This window comes from Lupinus angustifolius, unplaced genomic scaffold (assembly GCF_001865875.1).
Source record: "Lupinus angustifolius cultivar Tanjil unplaced genomic scaffold, LupAngTanjil_v1.0 Scaffold_421, whole genome shotgun sequence".
NCBI lineage: Eukaryota > Viridiplantae > Streptophyta > Magnoliopsida > Fabales > Fabaceae > Lupinus > Lupinus angustifolius.
Genome location: NW_017727831.1, coordinates 116,608 through 129,237, shown reverse-complemented (window position 1 = coordinate 129,237; position 12,630 = coordinate 116,608). Strand labels below are relative to the sequence as shown.

Genomic DNA, 12,630 nt, shown 5'->3' with positions numbered 1-12,630 from the left:
GATATTGGTGCTGAATTGGGTGTGTATCATGTTTATAAGATTTTGTAGAGTTTTGGAAGTTTCTCCTTTAGATTTCATAAGATACATCCAAGTATATCTAGCATGATCATCAACAATGGTTAAAAAGTACCTATAATCATGTATGGAAGAAATAGAAAGGGGCCCCCATATATCAACATGTATCAAATCAAAGCACTTAACAGAACATGTATTGCTTATGGGAAATGGGAGTTTCTTTTGCTTAGCAATATGACAAATGTCATAAATATGAGACTTATCAAGAGTAATAAAAGGAAAATTATTCTGTAAAGTATGCATACATCCTAAGGAGGCACGTCCTAGTATATAATGCCATAAACTTGAAGAAGTAATATTAGTACAAACAAAATTAGAGTAATCAACTCTATGAAAAAGGATGTTTGTTCTAAGCACATATAATCCATTTGATACTTTAGCTGTACTAATCATCCTCAAGGTCTTCTTCTCTTGAATTATGCAGCAATGTTCATCAAAAGATAAGATACAAGATGATATGGCAGTAAGTTTAGGTATAGACAGTAAATTGTATGAAAAAGTTGGCAAATATAGAACATTATGAATATCTAATCCAAGAAAGAGGGATATGGTTCCAGATATGCGTGTAATTATTTTAAGACCATTAGGCAATTTTATTTTAAGAGGTTTGATTTTATTATAAGCATAAAAGTAGGATAGATTTGAATTGATGTGGTCAGTAGCCCCACTATCAAGAATTCAATACATGAATTTGTGACTAAAGTTAGTGTTACCTCCAATTTCCCCATTTTGTGGCATAGATATTGCAGATAGGATGTTTGCAGCAACATGATTCTTTGAATGTTCACCTTGTCCTCCAATAGTCTTATTTTGCTGGAGCATATTCACCAATCCTTCTTATTGTTCCTTGCTTAAGCCAAAAATAGATTCATTGTGTGTAGTCTTGTAACTTGTGTGCTGGCTGCAATTCTTGCTATCTTAATCACCAATATCATTCTGAATGGAATTAGCTTGTTCTCCTTTTATGTTTGTGAAATTTGCTGGATAGCCATGCAATTTGTAACAAGTTTCCATAGTGTGTCCTATTTTCTTGCAATGTGTACAGAATTTCTCCGCACTTGCAGGCTTGCTTCATGCACCCTTTCCATAGGTATTCTGATTTCCCCTTCCTTTATTCATGTTGTATCTCCTTGATGATCCACCCCTTTTCCAAGATCCAGTGATTGCCATGGCCTTTGAGTCAACCTCATTCCCAAAAATATGTCTCTCTTGTTGAATTATTAAAGAGAAGACCTTTCTTAAACATGGCAGAGGTTCAAGTATCATAATCTAAGACCTTAAACCCTGCATAGGTATCATTCAATCCCTTAAGGAATGCAATGACCCTATCTTCAATGAAATATTTCTTGTAATCAGGTAATGCCTTACATATGCACTTAGGCAGAGGCCTAAAATTGTCCAATTCATCCCAAAGAATTTTCAATTGGGTGAAGTAATTGGAGATATCAAGATCTCATTATCTAAAATTTGAAATAGATTGTTGCAACTCTGCAATTCTATAAAGGTTACCTTGTGAAAACCTTTCTTCAAGTTCCTCCTAAACTTCATAGGCCTTGTCCATCCACACTATGCTTTGAGCAATGTGTGGAGTAATAGACTTGGTGATCCATGAGATGACCATATTCTTTGCTCTCTCCCAAGCCTTATATGTAGAATCTTTCTTTGGTGGCATAAGGATGTTTCCATCAATTAGTGCTAGCTCTTGCTTGGATATGAGGCTTTTCTTCATAAGTATGCTCCAATGGCTGTAATTCTCACCATTCAGAAGGGGGAACTAAGGCACTTGCTGGATGATCTAAAGGGTGGACAAAATAAGGGGACCCTGGGTCTTATGATGGATCCATTGAGCCAATAGTGATTGGCATTGTTGAAGAGATAGTTGATAACATTTCCAAATGTAGCAGAGCTCTTTAGAAGACATCTGATACCATCTAAGAAAATCTCTACCTTCTTGAAGATGAATGCAATGTAACAAGAACACAAGAAAATCTTGTGATATGTGAACAATAAGAAGAATAGAAAAATACATTCATATTATTATTAAGATTCTTGAATTACTTGCATTACAAACAACTAGAGATTACTATTTATAGAAAGCCTAAGGCAATCTAACTAGAATAACGGAAAATGATCACATTGATCATATTTAACATGTGCATAATTATTTGCTTAACAAACAAACAACAAACTTTCTGTCGAGATTGCCCTTGGCTAATGTGCTTGACTTTGTCCAAGTTCTGGTGTGTGGTGATAGGTTTCTAGTGTGGTTTGGCTCGGTCAGATGACCTGATGTCTTGGCCAGGTTGATCATGTCCTGTCTCGATCACAGCTTTGGTCTAGGTGATTGGATTTTCATTTTCTTGGGTCACGATGATATTTTCCTCGACCAAGATGAAATATTCTTCGGTCATGTGTATGTTTTGCTCGGTGAAAGTTGAGTGTGGCTTGATTATGTGGAAGTCAAACATAGGTGGTCTCATGGTTAAGCATATAGTGGAAGTTGGTGTATCTTTGTGTGTGTTGTTTGAGTTGTATTGTTGTATAATGTTTGATAGGTACGTCAAATTTTTGTGAACGTCCCTAAGAGCATTAATCAACTACCAATATATAAATAGAGATTATGATTACAAGTTCTAGCACACCAATCAGTCCATATGATACTTCTAATTTGTACAAATTATAATAAGGAACTTGAACCTACTATACAATATTGATTTTTATCCTCCATTAAATACTAGACAATTTAAATTTTACAATAATATATTTCAAGTATAATCGACATCTATGATTAATTCAATTTCTTCATAATTCCTTCCTTGTGGCCACTATGAAGGAGAAGAATTTTAATTTCCTTTTATTGTCGTGTATATTAGGGTTTTTTAGTCTGTTTAATTTGTGGATCTGGGAAGAAAATCTTTTGTTTTGGAAAACAAAGGTAAAGGGTGAAGATGATTTTATGTGATGGAATGTTTGTTTTCGATTAAAGAAGACATGTGTATATGAAGGTGGAGATGAAGAGATGATTAGATTAATAAAATGAACAAAATGACATCATTTTAAGGTTCCTAGAGCATATGTTAGATGCTTAGTGGTGTCGTTAAAAAAACTTTGTTTACTTATCTCAAGAGTCTATTCATAGAAGAAAAAGTAAACTGAAAAAATTTGAAGAACCAAAGTTAGAAAACAAATTAAATTAGAGAAACAAAATAATAATTTCACTAAAATTATTAAAATAAAAAAGTGAGACAAACCTAACAGTTAAAGTAACAAAAAACATTGATAATCTATTGAGTTAATGTGTTAGCCTAATGTTAGAAAAATGTCATAGTTAGTTAATGTTTTCACTATTTGTGATAGTTACTTAACTCAATACATTAGGCTAAAAACATTAACTAACAAATAAAAACATTTATAATCTATTGAGTTGATGACAAAATGGGCCTAAAGAATGGTAACCCTCAAAAAGCCCAATAGTGAATCACCATCCCTCCTTGGTGAAGAAAATGGTGCTTTCATGTCTTCTCCTCAAACAAACCAAAACAATGGCAGAAGAAGCAAAACCCACAAATGAGTATTGTAGCAGTAGCAGTGAAGAAGATGGTGATGCAGCATGGAAAGCAGCCATTAATTCCATTGCTCAAACTACCACTTTTGTTTCTTCCTTTAAATCAGTAACCAAACACAGAGACAGTAATGATAATAACAACAACGATGATGGTCAAGACCATAAACCCAAAACGCAACTTATTAAGCACTACCAAATCAAGGTAATGTTTTTTGAAGTGTTTTAGTTTTTATCTTGAGATTGTTGTTATTTTTTTTATACTTATGCAAATGGGATACCAGAATGTATTGTTGTTGATTGGTGGTAGATTTAGAGTTAGAAAGTTTGTTTTTTTACATGATTTAGGATAAGGTATTATGGCGTTGTTTGATGTATTTAGCGGATTTCATCTAGTTGAAAGGGGTTGGGTTGATTTATGATTGTTTTATAGAGACGTTAGAAGTCATGTCCTTAATCTGTTGTTGTTTTCTGGTCTTTACTTTTGTCAATTTAGCCTCAAGCCGAAACATACTTTGTTGAAAATTGCTCTTGTTTACTCGATGAAAAGCATCCATGTTGGTTCTAATAATGCTCACCGGGTTGAAGCCATGGGTAGTTTTATGAAGGGACAAAGACTTTGGAGATATGTAACAAGTGGCATTTAGTGCCCAAAGGATGAGACTGTCGAACGTTTTGCTGATAAGTTAGAAGAATATGGAAGTAAGAATCGTAAGATTATCATTTGGTTTTGAAAAACCTCCATTCCCAGAATTCATTTGCAGTTTGGATGCTTTGAGACTGCCAAAGGGGTATATAAGGTAATCCCAAGAATCACTATGCCAGTTCTGACCTCTCTTATCAGTACAGAATGTTGAAGGATCCTAACAGTTTGGTGGAGCAAATACCTAGTCAAGCTAGCTATATTTTCTTTTTTGCTCAGATGGATGCTGTTTGGGATCAAAATATACATTACATTATGTGAACCAACTATGAAGGATGCTAGTGATTCCAAGTTGTATGAGGACTTTCATAAGTCATAACCATATCCGACTCAATTTCCTGATGGCCCTCACTGATGACTATGAACCTGTTGGAGCATCTCTGATACACCAAAATCCACTCCCTACAATTGAGGATGCTCTCTGTCGCGTTAAGTGTAAAGAAATCAGATTGGGCTTTCCGCTTTAAAGTAGACTTAGCCTATATAGTTACTGATAAGGGAGGAAAATATTTTCATTACTGGTGCAAACATAGACATGCCCTTTATGAATGCCTCAGCGTAGAGTGTTGCACCTGTAAGAAGAATAGTCATATTTTAAGCAATTTCCCTTTTCTAGTCTACTGCTACTGTAAATTGTCAAGACTCAGGCCACTTGATCGAGTATGTCCTACTCGCCCACCAAGACCTAATCTAAGTAAGTATCAACACTGCCCCTGTTCCTCTGCCTCCAAGGTCGTGCTTGATGCCACCTCTGCCAATGCAGTATCCTCGTCTACTCCCTAGATATCGTTTTCTGCTACTGACCTTTAGTCCTTGGCGTGCTCAAATAGGTTTTTTTCTCATTTTGGCTGCACTCTTACTTCCCTAGCAACCATACTGTAATAATCGTTGGTTTTTTTATTATAATTGTTGTAATGATATGTTTTCCTCATCTCCTGCCTTCTCCTCCCTATCCTCTAGAGATAACAGCTGTTCTATTCACGCTTCTAAGGGCTTCTTATGGAAGAAAATGGTAAGGTCTCCATTTCTCTTCCTATGTTTACCTTATCTAAAACTTGTTTAATTCCTAACTTGAACTTTAACCTCATCTGAATCTGACATCTCCGACGGACAACCTTGTGACATTGGTTATGTTGTCTTAGTCTCCTCTACTCATTGTTCTCTGAAGGATCCACGGGCAGGGAAGATCATTGGGAATGGTGGTAAAGCGGAAGACTGCTTGAGCTTACCACACTCCATGTTTCTCGTTCCCCTGTGTTCAATCTTTGGGTTGTTTCTACAACCTCTTCTATTCAACTATTAAAAGTTTTTCGGCAAGATACTGCTTTGATACTATGTTGAGAATAAAGAAATGAAGAGAAAAATCAGCTGTGGAAAAGTGTCCTGTACTCCTGTATATCTCTTTTGAATATCATTCACAAATTAATACCTATTTAGTCTTAGACTTTTACTATTGTAGTATAGTGATATACAAGATACAAATAAATAAGAGGGTCCTAAAATACAGAAAGCATAACTTAATTACACATAAAAATTATGCTTCGATAAATGATAGTACATTATCATGTCTGCAATGACTAAAGCTAGCTTATAACACATGACATTATTGTCTTTATTTTAAATTTGTATCTTTATGTAAAATTTATTAATCTATGTCATATCTTAGTTGGGTCGTGTCTTATAATATTTTGAATTTGCTGTGTTGTGTATTGGTGTCATGCCATGTCTGTGCTGTGATTCCTAGATTATGGGGTGGTTCATGTTCTGAACAGGTAGCTTGGTTAGTTGCATCACCTCTTTTTTCCTCTGTTCCAAATTATGGAATCTTGGTATGCAACTCTGGCCGGTGCTGCCTCCCGTCTTTCCTGGTCTTTTGGTAATATGATGTTGTTCTGGGCAGGCACAAAAGCTTTTGAATGACATATTGGAAAAAACAATAGATGTTGTGGAAGAACCTGCCTTCATCCTGAATGAAGATACCAAGACCGAAGAAGGTGGCATTCGCTTGTTTAGACATTCTCAACCTGGAATAGTGTTTGATCCTGAAGGTAAGTGAGCCTTACATTACTGGCTTAACAACTGTTGCAATTGCTTGCTATATGTATAAATGGTTGGTTTTAGATTTTGAATAGTTTCGATTGTTCCTATTTACTTTGGTAGTTGGTTTTTTATGTAATGTTGTTGCGGGCAGTAGGTCACAACGACCAGTGTTTTTGACATGCAAATAAAAAAAATACTCCGATATAAAGTGCTTTTAGCAAAATTACTACTTTCTCAGAATAAAGGACACCAAATGCCAATTGTTGAGAAGTGTAATCGAGAACAGTATACATCTCTTTTTTTCACTCTGTAATCTATTGTTTGTTGGCATCGTAATTCAGAAGACTATACTTTCGTCTCATTTTGCTTTCTGATATATTGCTATGTGAAATTTGCTACTTAGTCAACCATTTAAAAGTTGTCAGTCCTTATGCGTAAGTCACTAGCTAGCCACGAGCAGCATGGTTGGGGGCTTGTGGACCCTCTGCTATAACTTATGACTCTTTGGTCTGGCACGGCTACCGCACCATAATTCTGGTCCAGGTTATCAAGTGGACCATATAATTATGTATGGTGAAGAAATGTATATTTTTCCCATCACTGGTTTATAGGAAAAAACCGTTAGAAGTTAAGTCAGTGATGTAGTAAACAACTGGCTGTGATATGTTCTCGCGAATTATTGGTTTGAGAGGAACTAAACGGAACTTCTTGAAGGTTGAACTTAATCCAATATCTTCCACCCCCTATTGCTGCCAAACTGGTTCTTATATTTTACTTTTGCACAAACTTTCACATTCAGCAAGTTTGATAATCCATGTTTGTAATAGAATTATATTCCTTTTTTCAATATAAATAAAACGTTGAATAGGGGTTAACAATCTATCAACTCTGTTCGATTTTATTTTTTTTCTTGGTTATACCAAAAAAATTCTGCTCGTTCTTGTGATATTACCAGATTGCATTTGTATGTGGCTTAAATTTATATGTTTATGCCTGCAGATGAACCCCATTCCCCGAGGAAACGACCTAGAATACTTCCCGGAGCAGATATTGATGAGAAATCGAAGAAGGTCTTTTGTGCTTATCATTTCTTTATCATGTTCATATTTCAGTTATTTTCTTAATGACTATGTGCAACCTCAACAGTTTAAAAAGAGGATTCGGTCTGTTACTGTTGACGGGAAAGATTTAATGGCTACAGCGAATGATGCATGCAAGAAATCATTGGCTAGACTAGAAGCTAAAGATGCAGCAGCAAAAGCTAAAGCCAGGAGAGAAGAGGAAAGAATTGAGAACTTAAAAAAGATTAGGGGAGAGAGGTGGCTGCCTTCCATGACCAATGAGATGCCAGTTAAATATCGAAATGAGATGCCCGTTAAATATCGAAATGAGATGCCGGTTAAATATCATCGGTAGCATCGTCTGCAGAAGACCATGCTCTTAAATTGGATGCTAGTTTTATCTGAACATCCACCGGAGCTTGTTATACCCAAAACAATGTGATGTCTTTATAGAATTATAATGGGAACACAATCAAGTGCATTTGACTTGTTTTAGTTTAACAAAAGGTCTTGAGTTGGAATTCATGGATGTGTTGAATATTTAGTAGTCAAAGTTTTGTCGCTCATAGTGGTCTTACCCGACTCGTTGTTTCTGTAATATGCGATTCATACTTGAATTATAATGATAACATCATTATCTTCTAAAGTCCGGAATGTCTATGACAAACGATCTTTTAGGCTTGCTTGTTAGTGGAGCCGGACTTGCACGAACGTGTACAAAAGAGAAACAAAAACAACTATTATATTTTTTTGAAAGTGGTTGTTAAAAAGACATTGATACATTGAGATTTTAGAACTACAAATGGGAGTGAAGTGGGTGATAGGAAGTTTTTTTTTGTTTTCCACAGGTATCCTCGCACTTAAGGTAATCCTGTTCGAGCTCGAACCCAGGTTCTTACTTAAGGGGAATCAAGCATGTACCACTTGAACCAACGCCCGTTGGAGGGTGATAGGAAGTGAAGAGGAAGTTACAAAGTCAAAATGATAACTAAATAATATAAATATTTGAATTACAAGAGATTGAATGAAGATCTTGCCACCTGAATTTAAATGAGTACGGAAAATGTTTTTTATATTGTTGGTTAATTGTCTATTATCTATATATTAAAAAATATTATCTTGTAAAACTCAAAGGATGAAGTAGATGATATAAAAACTTGAGGATGTAAATATTTTTCTATGATACATTATTTATTATTTATGTTATATCATTTGACTTATTATTGTGGTTGATAAGCTAATAGTATAAAAAATTATTATATACACATTCATTAATCTCTAAAACTTTACCTTGATCATTTTTATCTATACAGGCAAAAATTTGGATTAGTTTCCTAAGTTGTTTTTCGTTTTCAAATTGGTTGAATAAGTTTTTTTATTTCAAATTAGTCCTTTCATGTTATTTTCTTCTTCAAATTTGTCATCTAAGTTATTTTTGTCTCAAATTGGCCCAATAAGTTGTTTTCTTTTAATCCTATAACTTTAAATTCATTTATAATAGTACTATTTTAGAAAATTTATAAAGAGGGATTTTGAAGATATTTTATACTGTGAATCCAATTTTCAATCTATTCTATATACTATATAATAAAATAAACTCTTTTAATATCATTATTTCTCACATGTCACTTTTTTCTTAATTTTTTTATTGATTTGTTTATTTATTTTCTACATTTGCTCTTTAGTAGATATGTTCTTTTTTTATTGATTTTTTGTTTATATTTCATTGATATGTTTATTTTGTAGACATGTTCCCATTGATTTCATTATTTTATAGATTTGTTTTTTATTGATTTAATTCTTTCATTGTTGTTTTCTATTGCTCTTTTGGTCTCATATTGATCATTATAATACAATTAGTTTATTTTATATTGATTATTTTTGAAGAGCTCAATAAAGGGAGATTTCTAGAGTATTGAAGCGACATAAATATTGCAAATCAGTTGCCTATATCACTCATATTATCCTCAATAGTCTCTTAATTAAAATTAAAATTGATTTAAATCCCTATTTTTTCTTCAAAAATTTGGATTAAGTACGTATGTTTATTCCTTTGTATAAAGTTTTAACCACTCCTACCATTTTTTAGTTTTCATTGTTTATATTATATGTTTGAGAAACATTATTTTCCCCCATGTATCTTTAATCTTTATTTTTTCCATATATCTTTAATCTTTATTTTTTCATTGTTTGTGTTATATATTTTACAAAGATCCAAAATGTGTATTCTTTATTGTTTCTTTCCTTCTATATGTGTTCTTGTTTCCTATTACTTGATGGCCAAAACGTTGTCATTGTCCCACCCAATGTAAATTTTTCTCATTTATTTTATTTTGTAGTTATGTTCTTATTTTTTTCCATTGATTTTTATGTTTATTTTTTTATTGATTTGTTTATTTATTTTATAGATCTACTCTTATTTTGTAGACAAGTTCTTATTTTTCCATTGATTTTTTGGTATATTTTTCATTGATTTATTTATTTCTAGATCTTTTCCCATTGATTTCATTATTTTATATATTTATTCTCATTGATTTCATTATTTTATATATTTATTTTCATTCATTTCATTCTTTCATTGATGTTTGTTTTTGCTCTTTTGATCTCATGCATAGTGATTATTATTGTGCAATTATTAGTTCATTTCATATTGATAATTTTTTAAGAGCTGAATAGGGGAGATTTTTATAGCATTGAAGCAACATAAATGTTGCAAATTAGTTGTCTATGTAACCCATATTATTCTTAGCAATATCTTAATTAATATTAAAATTGATTTCAATATCTAGTTTTTCTTCAAAAAATTGTGTTAAGTACATAATATTCATATTTATCATCAATTGCTTGAGTTTATTATTTCCAGTTGTTACTATGTAATAAGTTCATTTCTAACTGACAAAGATTATCTTATATTCTTTTGCTAGAAGAGTAGAATATATGTAGAAGTGAAGAAAATAATAATTATAGAGTTGTTGAGTGTTCAAGAAGATTAGTGATCCTTTTGTGTTTTTTACTTTCAATTCTCCCATTATATTTGTATCATTTGTTTGTTGTGCTATTATTACATAGATTTTGATTATTAATTTGATTTCATAAAAATAAACATGGAGACAAAATTTTAATTTGACTCAATTCCAATTTTTTTATTTTTACAACTAAACTTTAGCAAGTTGTAATTTACTGTTGAACTCTAGCAAGCTATAATCTTTATGTAATTCCCAATTATGCCTACTTATTTAATTGAAAGTATGATTTACAATTGATAATATGATGTACCATGTTTATCAATATAAAAAAAAATATACAGTGTAAAGGTTTTTTACACTGTCATTGTATCATCCACCATTAATTTTTATTCATCATTAAATTTTAAATAAAAATAATACAAATGAGTGATGAATGATGCACTGATTGTGCATAAATTTTTATACTATCAATACACACATTTACACTCTATCAATATTTGGCCAATTGATCTTTGGCAACAGTTTTCCACCAATGTTGTTTACCATCACATATGGCTACATTAATACAGTTGTGTTGAACCATTTCATATCAGTGTTAATAATAGTTTATTACAAATTCATATCAAATATATAGGTTGAGATTAATTTAAAATCATACCTCATATAAAACAAGTTTTAAAGAATAAGTATAATTTTGCTAAACATATACAACTAAAATTGATTATTTATACTATAATCTATAAAAAAAAAAATCTCTTGTTGAGTTATTTGACACAATCAAAAATCACTTATTCAGCTATCTTGGAAGTTGTTTGAGTTTTCATATATTTTAGTATCACAATTTTGTCAACTTCTATCTTACTGAAAGTCGTACTGAGTTTTGATAAAATTACTAGGTTTCATAATAATCCTATCAATTATACGAAATTTATCGTGAAAAGAGTGGATATGAAAGTTCATTATTTTATTATATGGTTTTTAATGGTGTTGACATTGCAAGTATATGACTTTTAGAATATATCGCAGAAAAGTTTATGACAATTTTTTTGTTTGTGTTTTCTTTGTCACATATTTAACAGGGAGTTTTACAATATCATAATTATTTATTTTTTTTATATATTTGAACATGTTTGATAATGTGAATGTGCGTGTAACATATATGTTATTAACCATGTGAATACACGACTAACATGTATGTTATTAACAATTAGAGTACATGAGGAATATATGTGCTCTCAACCATGTAATAAAAAAAATATTATCCCATGCAAATGCACGAGTAGTTATGATTGATAAATGACTTATAATAAAAAGCTTATCGATAGGATCAAAATGTGATAAAAAGAATAACAATATCAACTTAAAAACAAACAAATAACTTTAATGTTGAGTCTAATATTATTACCGAAACATATATAGGAGTTACTCACGTGAGAACAATGCATTATTTTGATAAATAGAAATATTTAAAATGAATAATAGATCTTATTTGAATGATCAAGATTAACAGATAAAATCATATGATAATCATGTACCAATAATTAACTTTTAATCTGAATCATTGATGATTAGTTATAAGATCCAGATTTATCGTTCGTACAATTTTTATATAAGAACTATTCTCACTAAATTAACTTTGTTTATATATATTATTGTTGGAACAAAGAGTGTAACGCCCCGAAAAATACTTCTCAAAAATATTGCGGAAAAATGGGTAATTTTTTTTTTTTTTTGAATAAAGAGGTTGTATAAAATTGTTTCCTTTTAAAACCTTCATTTTCCGGGACATCACTTTAAGTAACTCAAATGCGGAAAATCAACGTATCGTTATCGAATGATAACTTAACCTGATTCACAATTTCCTGAATAACACAATGCATATAAACGGTTAAGTCATCTTTAGTTCATACAAACTAAGTCAACAAAGGCGGAAACTACATCACCACTAACATATACAAAATCCAACAAGAAAGGGCGGAAATATTAATCATCACCAAAAGTCATTAAATGATAAACAACTCCTAGTAGCTAACTCCAAAGCTAGGGTGCTGCCTCTCCTCAATTCCACATGCCCCATCCTGGAACGTCACGGACGGGTAGCTCCAAATCCGAGCACAGCTGTCTACCTGACGAGCACACGTCCGAAAAGCAAGCAATAGAAAAAGAAGAGAAATAGAGAGTAAGACATCTAATGAACATAAATTCATTGACGGCATGGACTTA

At 32.1% G+C, this 12,630-nt stretch overlaps 1 protein-coding gene across 3 annotated transcripts; it reads left to right on the top strand.

Moving 5' to 3' along the window:
- The first annotated feature begins 3,561 nt into the window (after positions 1-3,561).
- On the top strand, positions 3,562-7,983 carry LOC109341280. 3 transcript variants are annotated; one of them, XM_019579148.1, is made up of 5 exons: positions 3,564-3,842; positions 6,241-6,388; positions 7,380-7,450; positions 7,527-7,724; positions 7,773-7,981. In XM_019579148.1, exons 1-5 carry the CDS (start codon positions 3,579-3,581, stop codon positions 7,794-7,796), a joined length of 705 nt encoding a protein of 234 aa, XP_019434693.1. In that variant the 5' UTR covers positions 3,564-3,578; the 3' UTR covers positions 7,797-7,981. The 3 variants fall into 3 exon arrangements, with proteins under 3 accessions (XP_019434692.1, XP_019434693.1, XP_019434691.1); XM_019579147.1 differs by having other exon boundaries at positions 3,562-3,842; positions 6,241-6,380; positions 7,375-7,450; positions 7,527-7,983; XM_019579146.1 differs by having other exon boundaries at positions 3,565-3,842; positions 7,527-7,983.
- The last annotated feature ends 4,647 nt before the right edge of the window (positions 7,984-12,630 follow it).

Coding starts and splice junctions, on each gene's coding strand:
- LOC109341280 (XM_019579146.1), top strand. CDS start 3,579: ATGGTGCTTTCATGTCTTCTCCTCAAACAAACCAAAACAATGGCAGAA. Junction 3,843..6,240: donor TTAAGCACTACCAAATCAAG/GTAATGTTTTTT, acceptor TGTTCTGGGCAG/GCACAAAAGCTTTTGAATGA. Junction 7,451..7,526: donor TTGATGAGAAATCGAAGAAG/GTCTTTTGTGCT, acceptor CAACCTCAACAG/TTTAAAAAGAGGATTCGGTC.